The 13,307-nt window shown below is 45.9% G+C and overlaps 1 protein-coding gene across 3 annotated transcripts in view; it reads right to left on the reverse strand.

Annotated features, from left to right (window-relative positions):
• Nucleotides 1-1,340: 1,340 nt before the first annotated feature.
• Nucleotides 1,341-13,307, reverse strand: part of Mcur1 (mitochondrial calcium uniporter regulator 1) — a 20,290-nt gene continuing 8,323 nt past the window's right edge. The window contains exons 3-9 of one of the 3 annotated variants that reach the window (XM_005355096.3): nucleotides 12,094-12,197; nucleotides 11,512-11,613; nucleotides 10,025-10,066; nucleotides 9,114-9,185; nucleotides 5,978-6,031; nucleotides 4,523-4,637; nucleotides 1,341-2,886 (exon numbers count right to left, since the gene is read on the reverse strand). In XM_005355096.3, coding sequence (XP_005355153.1) covers nucleotides 2,831-2,886; nucleotides 4,523-4,637; nucleotides 5,978-6,031; nucleotides 9,114-9,185; nucleotides 10,025-10,066; nucleotides 11,512-11,613; nucleotides 12,094-12,197 — 545 coding nt within the window. In that variant the 3' untranslated portion in view covers nucleotides 1,341-2,830. The remainder of the gene's footprint in view (nucleotides 2,887-4,522; nucleotides 4,638-5,977; nucleotides 6,032-9,113; nucleotides 9,186-10,024; nucleotides 10,067-11,511; nucleotides 11,614-12,093; nucleotides 12,198-13,307) is intronic. The other 2 variants (XM_026783116.1, XM_013349129.2) reach the window with 2 other exon arrangements.

Raw genomic sequence — 13,307 nt, forward strand, 5'->3', positions numbered from 1 at the left:
TTTTGAACACCTTAAAGTCCCAAATTTTTTTAGGGTAGGTTCTGCCAGTTTTGGCACACAGCACAGGCGGGTTGGGGGAGGGAAATGCTCACAGTAATGACAGGGTTAATCAGCAGGCAGAGAGGCTTGGAAGGAGGGACAGGAAAACCAGAGGGAAGAGGACGCCAAGACACTAGACAGGTCAGGCCAAGCTCAGGCTTGCTGTGGCTCACGATCTGGTGCTGAAAGCCATCTGAGAAACTCCAGCAAGACTTGGGCTTTGAGTCAGGTCTTTGTTCCTGAATGTGACTTACTAGGGTGCGTGGCACACTTGAAAGGAAAATCATATTGCCAGATTTTAAACAAGAAAAGCAGTACAGAAATCAAAGCAAATGTCTCCAGTAAAGAGCCCCAAAGGGGCTTTGCATACAAATGCAGGGAAGGAGTGAAATTGGACTTGTGGCAAAAAAAAAAAAAAAAAAAAAAAAAAAAATGCAGAGGGAGCCAGACACTGACTAATGCTTATAAACCCAGCACTTGGGAGACTGAGGCAGGATAGAATATTCAAGACCTGTGGTTTAGTCCTCAGCAAGTGCCACTGGGGGCGGGGGTAAAGAGGGGACAGAAAACACAGTACCCAGCAGGAAGGCAGAGGAACACTTCAAGAAATAAGAGGGGGAAGCACGCTGCCCACCGGACTCTTCTACCCCCGTAGCAGCTAAACGTCCCACAGGCTCGACCCAAGGCTGCCATGTGGAAACCTGCCAGACATTTCCCAAGGGCTCTGAAGCCTCAGCGAGGAAAGTTCAGTTAGTGTGTGGTCATGGCACCCACACACTGTATGTCCAAGGCAGCGACGGGAAGACATGCATAGTTATTTATAGCTCAGTGCTTTTCAACTTTATTAGGAAATAAAGGGAGCATAGTCCTGCACGCTCCTAAGTTTCAGATATGCACGACACCCACACCCTCAATGACAGCACAGTTTCTAAGGCCAAACAAAACTGTGATGTTTGGTAAAGGACTCTAGAGCAAATCAGCACGGCCCGCAGAGACCAGGAGGCTGAGGAATGCTTTAGGCAGACACAGGATGTGATCCTTAGCATACCTGATCAGGATGCGGGGAAACAGACAACTACACACCGTGCTTTTTCCTCTAAGAGATGATACCAGCATCTGGGCTTCGGGGCCTTTTTCCAAAGCTGTGCTGTGGTTAACTAACTGTGAGAAAGCATTCTCGGAGGCCTGCAGAGTGTATGGGGACAACTGGACGGAAAGACTTTGGGGACTCTTTTTTTGAAAAGGGGAGAGCATACATCAACAAAGTGTTTTATTGGGTGGTTAAGACTTTTTTTTTTCTATTTAAAAAGGATAAACTTCTGTTTCACCCTGATACTCTTCTAATACAAAAGCACTTGGTTTCCATAATATGTGGGGCTCAGAATCTTCTTACACAAATGTTTTCTGAAGAGGCAAGAACTTAATGATTTCTAAAACTTGGAAATTACATTCAAGGAACAAAAGGTAGCCTTTATTTTTAGCAATGTGGTTGGAACTGTGACAGGGGCTGATTTATTCCACATATCTAGTGGTGATGTCTCTAGGGGTTTCTACACTGTGCACCAGCTTGTACATTCGTGCCTGCGTGAGAGAAAGACAGGAAGGGTCCCTTGGTGTCGCCGCTTCCCAAATGCTCACTCTCATCCATGTGCCAACACCTTAAATAAGAGGAGCAGGCGCTTCTCCAGAAAAACCCTGCTGCACCAGCTTCTGTTTGTTTTAAAGACAGAGGAAAGGTGGATGTGAGGCCATCTCCAGCCACAAAGAAATCAATGCGCGTGAGGCGCATGGCAAGCGTGGCGGCTCTCCCTGGGCGGGCGACAGCCTGAGCTGTGACACCATCTAGACAGCCCACAGGGGAAAGTGCAGTGTGCCATTTTATAAAAAAAAAAAAAAAATAGGTGACAACCAGAAGGACGTTTACTCGAAACCCCAAACTGAAGCGGGGTTTCATTCTAAGAATTCCACGTTTTCTAGGGAGGTAACGCCATGAGTGTGGTGAGCTCCCACACGGTGAAGGAAAGTATGAGGATGAAGAGCAGGGAAGCTAGCCGTCTGAAAGACAGACACTAGGGGTGGTGGCACTGTTGCGGGACTGAGCTCAAAGCCAGCCTGGGCTAAATAGCAAGCCCTTGTCTCAATACCAGAAACACATGACTGGCAACAGTGAAAAACCTTGTGCTGGGGCTCACAAAACAGCGTTAGGCACCAGGACTCGCAGCTGCAGGCGCGCAGCAACAAGCACCGTATTTTACTAAGACAATGAAAACAAAGGCCCCTAAGATGCACCAGTGCAGCTTCCTTGATGCTGCAGCTCCCGCAGCTGGAAGCTAGGCCAAGGGGGAGCGGCTGTTGAAGAGGCGGAGAAGAGATGGTATTCGGGGTTGGACTCCCAGGATTCTTCAGATTTAAAGCTATTTTGTCTTCAAAATGAGTTCCCGAGCTCTCCACCTTACAAACTACCTAAAGCAGCCGAGGACGACACCGGTATTTATTTTTGTCATATACTGACCAAGTCCACTGCTTTGGTCGAATGGAGTCTTGAAAGCGTGGTCCACACTGCTCGTCAGAAAGTCAACTAAAGAGGGGAGCGCTGAAGAAGCATTACAGAAATCCCGACTTCGTCACCTTGGTTACGGATCCACGGTTTGCACAAAAATAAACAATATGCATGAAGTCAAATTAGGGTTAAAACTTGAAACAAGAAGCAAAAAGTAGGATGGGGTAGATGGGACAACAATCTTGTACTCTTGAGGCAAAACGGTAGAAATTTCTTTAAATAGGCACTTTATTATATCCACAGGCGATAAAATCCCAGAGCTACTGTTAGGCACGTAAACACAGACCCTGCAAGAGAAACAACCGAGACAGCTGTTAGCCCCGAAGTCACTCTCAGGGATTTTCTTAGGTGCCAGGAGCCAGTTAGAGGGCGGAGTGAGGAAGGGCACTTCTTCCCTCTCCTTGCGCCAGTCAAGACCTGAAAACTTTATTTTTTTTTAAAATATTTATTTCTTTATTATGTATACAATATTCTATCTGTGTGTTTGTCTACAGGCCAGAAGAGGGCACCAGACCTCATTCCAGATGGTTGTGAGCCACCATGTGGTTGCTGGGAATTGAACTCAGGACCTTTGGAAGAGCAGGCAATGCTCTTAACCACTGAGCCATCTCTCCAGCCCCCGACCTGAAAACTTTAAAAAATATTTATTTTTTTATCATATGCAAATGAGTGTTTTGCCTGCATGTGTATATGTGCAACATGTACATGCCTGGTGCCCATGGAGATCAAAAGGCATCAGATTCCTTGGGACTGAAGTTACAGGTGATTATGGGCTGCCATGTGGGTGCTGGGACTTGAACCCAGGTCCTTCGCATGAGCAGTGATGTTAAGCACTGAGCCATCTTTTCAATGCCCTGGTGATTTTTTTTTTTTTTTTGATGCCAAAATATTCCTTCTTTGGCTGAAACATTACAAAAGCAAAAATAATGTCTTTAAAGGATCGCCCTGGGGCTGGATGGAGATGGTTCAGTGAGAGCACCGTGAGTCTGAATCTCTAGGATCCAGCTAGACAGCTGTGCATGCCCATAATCTGGCTGTGGGTAGTGAGATTTCATTTGTATTTTGATAAACAAAGCTTGCCCGAAGTTCAGAGAGTAAAATGGCCGCACTGATCAGCCTTACACACCAGGCAGTGGTGACACACACCTTGAATGCCAGTAGCCACACTAGTTTGAGACAGAAACCGGGCAGTAGTGGTGCACACCTTTAATCCCAGCATTAGAGAGGAATATAAAACGGGAGGAGACAGCTCTCTGTCTCATTCTGAGACTTGGAGGCAGGATTGCCATTTTGGACTGAGTTGAGGTAAAAGCCAGTGGCTGGCTGTTTTGCTTTTCTGACCTTCAAGTTGAACCCCAATCTGTCTCTGGGCTTTTATTAATTGTGCTACAGCTGTGTGGGTGGGTGGGTGTGGGGAGGGGAGATACAGTACTGCAGGCTGCCAGCTTAACTCCAGGTTCAGAGAGAGACCCTGCCTCAAGGGAACAAGGGAGAGAGTGACAAAGTAGGGAAGCCATGCCCTCCTCTGGCTTCTTCAGGTGCACACATGGGTACCCCCTCCAAGTGTCACCAACGGAGTAAGACGGTCACAAATCAAAGGACTTCCATTCTATTTATAAGCTATTTTCTGTACTGAGCTTCACTGAAATCCCTAAACCATAAAGGACAGCATCCTATCAAATTGAAGGTCTCATTATAAGGTTAGCGTAGTATCATATAAAGATACTATAATAAAGTACCTTTATTACTAAGGAAGAAAAATGCAAATTAAAGGAGGTCCTCCACCTACGGGAAACTGCAGGATGTGTTGCAACACAAGGATGTTAGAGCAGGAGAGCCGGCGTCAGCTGCCCGCCTGACTGGTCTGTGATGCTGGCTCATTCTTTCCAGCTGTCTTAAATGCCTGGGTGTGAGGCAGCTCACCTGCTAAGTATTTGATCGTGTCGAGCTTGTGCGCCTCCAGCAAAGTCTTGAGGCCAGCCACCTCGGTTTCTATCTTCCTGTCTGTCTGGGTCAGGGCTCTGTCTTGCTGGGCGTGCTTTGAAAGCAAAGAGGTTGAGAACATTAGAGTCTGCAGGTGCTGGTCTGTGCCCCGGTGCTCAGACCCAGAGCTCTTTCTCAGCATGGTGCAGTCCCGGTTCGAGAGCTGGAGCTGGCTTTAGTCCTGGCTCTGCCATCCTCTGGCCACACTGCACTGTTCAGGGCCCTTAACATCCTCTGTCTCGGTTTCTCTGTTTGGAAAAAGGGATTAAAAACAGAACAAACCAACAACCCACCACTGGTCTTGTCTCCAGAAGAGCTATTGAGAGAATCAAGAACAATAATCTATATGGCAAAGTTGTTGAGAACCAGACTGCTTTGCACTACCTGCTCTTGAAGGTAGTGATGGCAGTCCCTGTCTAGTCCCTGCAGGGGACAGATTAGGTAGTCCCTGTCTAGCCCTGCAGGGGACAGTAGACACGGAAGTTCCGCTGAGAGACTAACACAGCCTTAGATCTGAGAGCAACAGAGCTGACTCAGTACTATTTCTAGCCACATCTTTTCAGGCTGTCTTGTCTCACAGGTCAAACGTCAAGTGTTCTATTACCATCCAGCTCAGCGACCAGGGGCCAATTTACGTCCTTCTCCAAATGTGAGAAAACTCCAGACCACACATTAACCATCAATGCACAATGGCTCTGGCTGTCGTGTTAATGCGTCTACTGTCCCCTTGGACTTTTTAGTAGAACTCTCTCGGTATTTTCACACATTAACAACTCTGCAGAATAAATGACACTGGGGACGGAGACATGGCTCAGTAGTTAAGAGGACTTGTTGTTCTTCCAGGGGCTTAGAGTTTGTTCCCAGCACTCATGTTGGACAGCTTACAACTTCCTGTAACTCCAGCTCCAGGGATCTAATGACCTCCTCTGGCTTCTGCAGGCACTTGCACCCACAGACAGACAGACACCACACAGATAGACAGACACAATTAAAAATAAAGCAAATCGGGGCTGGAGAGATGGCTCAGAGGTTAAAAGCATTGTCTGCTCTTCCAAAGGTTCTGAGTTCAATTCCCAGCAACCCCACGGTGGCTCACAACCATCTGTAATGAGGTCTGGTGCCCTCTTCTGGAGTGCAGGCATATACACAGAATACTGTATGCATAATAAATAAATAAACATTTAAAAAAATAAAGCAAATCTTCAAAACATGCTATTGAATTACGCACTAAACTTCCAGTGATAATTCTTGCATACATTTTGCCACAATGAAAAAGGATCCCACAGTAAATGTGCACATCTTCCTGCAACACGTCAGACATGGTTAACCCCAAAGCCATACATGGGGAGAAGCAAAGCTGAACAGAACGGCAGTCAAGTCGGCCCCGGTCCTTACCAGGGACACCATTTCTGTCCTCAGCTGCAGCATCTTCTTCTCGTTCAGTGAGTACTGAAACAAACATGCAGCACGGGTTACAGTCTGGTCCACTGTCTTTCTGCGGCCCAAACCTTTTCGTTCTCACCGCTTCCCAGAACATCTGACAGGAGACGTCACCCTGTACCTCTGCAGCCCACAGCTCTTTCTCTGAGCCTTCTTATTTATGTCCACTGGCTGTGCCGGCTGTTTTAATATCAACTTGAGTCATTTGGGAAGATGGAACCTCAGTTGAAAAAACTGCCTGCCAAACTGACCTCAGAGCATCTTCTTGATTTGATGTGGGGAGCCCAGCTCACTATGCTGATGGTCCAGGGGCTCTAAGCTGGCTGAAAAAGCCATGGGGAACAGGCCAGTGAGTAGCCCTCCTCCATGCCTCCAGGATTCTGCCCTGATTTGCCTAAATGAGGGACTACACGTTGTGAGCTGAAATAAACCCTTTCCTCCCCAAGTTGCTTTTGGTCAGTGTTTCCCCCAGCAACAGAAAGGAAACCAAGACACTGCTGATTTGTGGCCCCCTCCACTTCTCTCTGCTGTTTCTCATTCTGTCTCTTGACTGTGATATCACTGGGTCCTGCCTACTGTTAGAACAGCATAGCTTGGGTCCCATTTAGATGGGTTTGAGAGGACTAATAATGAGGAGGGGCATGAGTTTAATTTAGGAATGACGCTCCCATAGCTACAAGCCTGACAGACATTACTGACAGAGGAATTATGGGAACAACATAATATTAGGAAAAAACTGTTCAAGAAATATGACACTGTAACATGATATACTAATGCTATAAAGCATAACATAGAATACATAACAAGAAATACAGCAAAGTATCACAAACTCTCCTAACAACAGCGTCCAAAGAACCCTGCTGTGGGAAGCCACAGCCAAGTGTTTCTGAAGGTCCTTAGCTATTAATGGTAGTAAAAAGACTTACTATGGCTCTTTTGACAATAAAATAAATATCAAACATATTTCCACAATAACAAGCACTAGTATTTAATCGAGCAAATGGCATCCTGTATTTTAAACGAACATTTTCAAGAACTAACATTGCTAACAGGAAAAATAGCAATGCCTTAGAGTACCTACAAAATTTCTCTCTATAAAATGTCCTATTCAAACCCCTAGAGCAACAGAATGTAGTAAGGCAGTGGTCAGGAATAAAAATGCATCCCCAAACTCCGGAATCCCGAACATAGGACCAGGCGGGTGACTCAGGACCCTGTTACATAAACTGGAAGGGTTTCAGATCTGTGCCATTCATCATACACCACCAGAGGGCAGAGTGGAGCTGGATGGTTCGTACATCTTTAAGCTCACAGTATTAACAAATCCAGAGATAAGGAAGGCCTACATCTCGACACTGTCACACTTACTAAAATGACACTCTGGTGGCCCTCTTTCCTGGAACTCCAGAACAGCAGTATTCTATACTACTATGGAAATGGCTGTAATATCACAACTAATTTTTGTTGGCTGTATCGAACTCAGGGCTTCCCACATGCTACCCAAGAGCTCAGCCAGTGAGTTACAACCTCAGTCCTAATTTAAATTTGAAATTAGCATTTTAATTTTAAGAAGAAAGTCAAACCCTTCATCTGCTCTCATTCGCTGTCACACGTTTAGGTACCAAGCATGCAGTTCTGCCTGTTGCTTCACAGACCCAAGCCTGACTTCCTCCCTCAGCAAATCCTACACGTTACAGGCTTTCATCTGTATCCACGCCCTGCAGCTCCAGCCTCTGAGATATTATTTCTTTCCAGCTTGGTTATGCACAAGCACACAGTTACCTTTCTAAACCAAGTGAACTGCGCAAAACCTAGCTGTCGGGAGGCCACAAAGGGCTCCCGGTGTAGGAGACAGGTCTTTGTGGCTCAAAGGTATTTTTAAAGACAGCCGAAAGGAGCAGCGATTACTTTGCATAACAAAGCTCAGCTTAAGCAGCTCCAGTGTAAGGCTGGCTGGTCTGAGCTCCAGTTCTAGCTTTATCCACTACTGTGACACACTCTGAAGACCCACTGAAAAGTGAGGAGCATGAAGGGCTGCGTGGGCCCCAATGCGTGGATCGGTTCTCACTAAGCGCAAAAATGCTCCACGTGCTCCAGTTTTCTTATGCCCCAAGGAAGTTACCTTACTGTGTCACTCAAGCTAAAGAAGGGCGCTGTCGGAGGCCACAGAAGGGCTCCCAATGCAGGAGACTGGAGCAAGAAGATGGGAGAATTTGGACAGGATAAAAAGTCAACAGGGCGTGGAGGGGATTAGAGCCCAGGAGGAGCATGAGATGGGGGTCCTGTGGTTTAGCAGTATAACACGGGAAAGGGGAGGCCCAGAGTCTGAGTCTCAGAACTGCTAAAAATATGAAAAAGAAAAACCCGCCAGAGCAACCCAACATACATCCACTGAAACACACTAAGACTCACAGAGACGGCTGCTGGTCCCTGAGCAATGGCTGGTCCCAGGCAGGGAGACATATGGCAGGCGGGCAGAAGACAGAAACATGGATAGACACAACATGCAGAGTGAGGTTGAATGTTTATTCAGGGGGTTATGGAGGAGGAAGGGTGAAGGGGGGGCAGAGAGAGAGAGGGAGACAGAAGAGGAGAAAGAGACAGAGAAGGGGGAAGCAGAGAAGTGGGGAGAGAGAGGGAGAAGTGAAGCTGCCTCTCTGAGAGGAAGATGGAAAAGAGAGCGAGCTCAGGCCGGAAGCTGAAGATCAGCCTGCCTCAGCCAATGGGGGAGGGAGTGGGCGTGGACCAGGGACCAAAACCATAACACTAACATCTATGTAACAAAATCTATTATCTTTGAAACAAAAATATTTAAATTCAATTTGAATAACTTTTTAATTTAAATGTTACTTTTAAAACCAAATTTAAGTCTGATGTAAAACGTAATTAAAATTTAAAATCAAGTTGTGAACTCTGATAAATGGACAAGTGTCTAATGATATTTGTTCTTTTTTTTTTGGTTTTTTTCGAGACAGGGTTTCTCTGGTTTTTTGGAGTATATTTGTATCTTGCTCATAAGACTAAGACTTCAACAAGCATTTCATTCTAAAAAGAAATAAATTAATGATTTACTTTTAATAAAGGAACGTACCAATTCTTTTACTCTGCTCTTCTCTAGATTGAAGTTTAATTTGGTGTCTGTCCGGACTTTGAGTACTTCATCCTGGGCAGAGGGCAGAGGACAAAGGGAATGAATGAGCCAGCATACAAAAAATCTGAACCTCCTGAGGGCTTACACCGTGGTCTGCCTGCTGTCTAAGGTGGACTGCCCACTGTCCCGGCTCAGCAGGGACTGCCAAGAGGCCTTGAGACTGGGACTCAGGACTCTTAGGTCAGCTCTGTATCTGGCCCTCCCAGGTATCTGTGCAGATAATCCCCACCAGCCTGGGAGGGCTCAGCTGTTTTAACCTCAAGACTCGCCTTATAACCTCCCTCACTGGAATCTGAATAAAATTCCTCCAACCATTTTTGGAAGCAAAGACAGACCAAGGACAAATAGTCAACTCTGGTTACATTAAAGCTTTTTCGCTAAGACGCACCAACATCTTTTCTAATGCCACCGTTCTTTCCAACTTTACAAAATGACCAGCTGCTGGGCGAGCAACCACCTAAACCCACGTGGAAGACTATGAAGCCGCCCTCTTCTAGAACAGTCTCAGGGACCCAGTTCTGATTTACAATGACTCAGCCAGGCGTGGTGGTGGCAGAGGCTATCAACCCCAGGACTCAGGAGACACAGAGGGAGGTGGAGAGCTGTGGTCTGTAACTTTACACACACTGAGACCCTATCTCAAGAAAGAAGAATACACCCTTTTACAACACAATTTCCTTAATGACTGTGGCCACAGACAAGGGTAACTGATACACCACCTGATGTGTGCTTTGAAATATATTACACAAATTCCACAGCATCGCATGCTCCAGCACACACGATGTACCTGTGACATTTTATCTATTCGTGAATTATGGAATTACACACACGCTTGAGGGCAGAGAACTTACCATCATTTGCTGTTTTAACTGGTGGAGTTCAAGTTTTATTTTCTGAAAACAGAGTAAAGGGAAAAGAGTCAGGGACGTGTGACAGGTAAGGAGGCAAACACAGAACAAAGGTCACAGCGGACATCTAGGCACAGGTGTCCCAGGCCCTTCATTGCCACACGCGACCATGCTCAGGACACAGAACTCCCTGAGCTGGCTGTGGAGGTGCAGCCTCCAATCTCAGCACTGGGGACACTGAGGCAGAAGGATTGTGCAATGAATGTGAGGACAGCCTAGTTATATACTGAATAGAACACCAGTCTGGGCTATATACTAAGACTGTTAAAAAAAAAAAATCCCCAAACCCAAACAACTAAAACAGTCATCCTATAATGCATGTGCAACTGGGAAACCAGCCCAGCTCCCCCTTTTCAGTCACATCAAGTGAGGAACTGTGACACACATTTGTCCTCAGGGACCCCATTTTCTTCTTAGTTCTTCTGTCCCCCCCCCCCCCCACACACACACCAATTCTGCCCTCAACAAGTTGAGTTCAAAATCAACTGTGTGACTTTCCTTTATTCCTTTATGGGACTTCAACGAGACTGAAGACGAAAGCCATGTGCAAAGAAGCACTTCCCTGAGCCACACACTACACTTTAAAAGAGGCAGAAAGCGGGCTGGTGGGATGGCTCGGTGGGGATAGCACTTGTCTTGCAAGCCCAACAGCCAGAATCCTGTCCCCAAACCCTATCGGAAGGTGGAAGGAGAAAACCAGCCCCGCAAGGTCGTCCTCTGACCTCCACAAGCATTCTCTGGAATTCACACATGCACATGCATATACATGCACTGTACACATAGTCAATAAAAAAATTGGGGCTGGAAAGATGGCTTGGTGGTTAAGAACCCTGGTTGCTCTTATAGAGGACCCAGGTTTGATTCCCAGCACCCACACAGCAGGTTGCAACCATCTGAAATCCCAGTTCCAGATGATCTGACACCTTCTCCTGGCTTCTGTGGGCAGTGCATGCAAGTAGCATAGATACACACGTGGGAAAAACGCCCGTAAACATAAAAAGGCTTAAAAAGAAATAATATTTATTGATCTACTTATTTTTGGTAGGAAAGTGGTATTCTATAGATCTACTCCTAACCTTCCAGACTGGGGGAAAATCCTAATACCTACTCTAGTAGGATGATGTGCATATTAAAATAATAGCATAGACAATGAAAACACAAGGTTCTGTTATGTAGCACACTATATGCATCTACCACACAGAAGTCTAGAATGGGCACAATCAGTAGAAGATTAATCAGCCAGGGTTGTTTTACTTCTGGAGAGGAGGCACGAGAAGGGGTCTGGGCTGGGTTTCCAGGGCTAGGAAAGTTCTCACCTTGATGTGCTCAGCTGTGTAACCCTGAACAATCACTCAGTTATTTCCTTGTGCCCTTCTAGGTGTGTGCAGCTCAGCGCCTTAGCAGAGAGATTGTTAGCGTAGCTGCTTTACCTCATTTTCTGCTCGGAGGGCGGAAAACTCACTCTTCTCCAGGATCACCATATCTTTCTTCACGTTAGCAATATTAGACATTATCTGCTGAAGAGTGATTTCCTAGAGAAAGAGAAATAAACACGGCCTCTAGTCCCACTTCTTTTCTCTACCTGCTAAGACAGCTATAAACAAACTAGAGCAGCGGGGCAGAGTGGGACAGGCAAGGGCGCCCTCTGCCCCAAAGTGAGAACCTGGGGAGGAGAACACTAATCCGTAGCAAAGCAAGCAAGTCACAGCTTAGGGAGAGAGACCGCACTAGGAAACACGAAGCTGTCACCTACAGCTCTGGCCACATCTCCAGCCATCAACGTGAGCTTGCCTGGAACCGTCATGTTGACATAATTAGCATTGAGCACAATCCCACAACTAACTACATGGCTTTCCTGAAGTACTTTCGTTATGATTTTTGCCTCTGAACTAGAGTTAAAATTACCATACAGTTTTCAATGGAACACCATCCAAGAAGCCGCTTGAGTATTTATTACAAGTAATATCCTGCTTTCGGATTTCCAATGTGCCAACCCACCCTGCCCGCATTACCTGCTGCACCTTGGTGACAGTATCGCTGTAGACGATATTCATGTTGGTCTCTGTGATCTTGACCAACGCAGACACAATGATTTCCGCTTGTTGAGTGGTAAACCCTAGGCAAGCAAGCACACAGAAACAACCGGACTCAGAGGAAAAAAGGCAAAGACAAAGGTGTAGGAAGCACGCACGTTTCTGCGGAGGCCTGAATTGTGAAGAAAGAGGGAAGAATGACACAGTGGGAAAGACGGACCTACAGGCTGTGGCATGTCTGCCACCTTGACCTGAATGTGTTTCAGTGGCTGGGTTCATCAGCAATCTCTAACACTGTCCTAAGGTTCCAAATCAAACAAAGTAGAACACGTCTGCTTATTGAGATGACTTTATAGTCCCCCACCTCATCTCTGTTTTCTCTTAAATTGGAGGATGAAGGACGTTTGGGTGGAAAACACTGGCTGTTTCATTAGACAAGAAAAGCTGAATAAACTATACCATGGTGTTTGACCATTTTTCCAAAGTCCACTAAGAGCATTACTGCATTTAATACCTGACAGGATCTTGGGATTCTTCTTATGGGGTGGTACAGGTGGGCAGGCACACAAAAGCGGAGGAGGCGGGGCTTCTCCAGCTACCCAGAAACTAGGGTGTCTGCTCGCCCATCAGAGACCACAGCACTCACCTAGCGCAAATGTATGTAACTGGGTAAATAAACTCAGTGAAGTAAACACAGACATACTCTATGTTAATTCAAAGCCTGGTTTTAAGATTACATGTGCCATATAATAGAGAATTGTAGTCAGCATATTTCTCTGAATATTAATTATAAGATCATATCCTGTGTTCCAAGTGTAATTTCAGTGACCAACTCCTGCAAGCCGTCATCTGATCTCTCCCCGACCACAGTAAATATACATAAAAAAACAACATAAAACAAAACAAAACCCCCCAAAATACAAAACAAAACAAAAAAACACCAATAAATCCCAAATAAGCAAAAATGTACTGTCGTTTCCACAGAGAGAAACAGTAAAGTCTCCATTGTACTGATATGAGATTCCCCTCTGTATACTGTGAATATGTTTTATTACCACTGATTAATAAAGAAGCTGTTCCGGCCAATGACTTAGCAGAGTAAAGTCAGGCAGGAAATCTGAACACACACGCACACACACACAGAGAGAGAGAGAGAGAGAGAGAGAGAGAGAGAGAGAGAGAGAGAGAGAGAG

The sequence above is a fragment of the Microtus ochrogaster genome, chromosome 16 (genome assembly GCF_000317375.1).
Source record: "Microtus ochrogaster isolate Prairie Vole_2 chromosome 16, MicOch1.0, whole genome shotgun sequence".
Taxonomy (NCBI): domain Eukaryota; kingdom Metazoa; phylum Chordata; class Mammalia; order Rodentia; family Cricetidae; genus Microtus; species Microtus ochrogaster.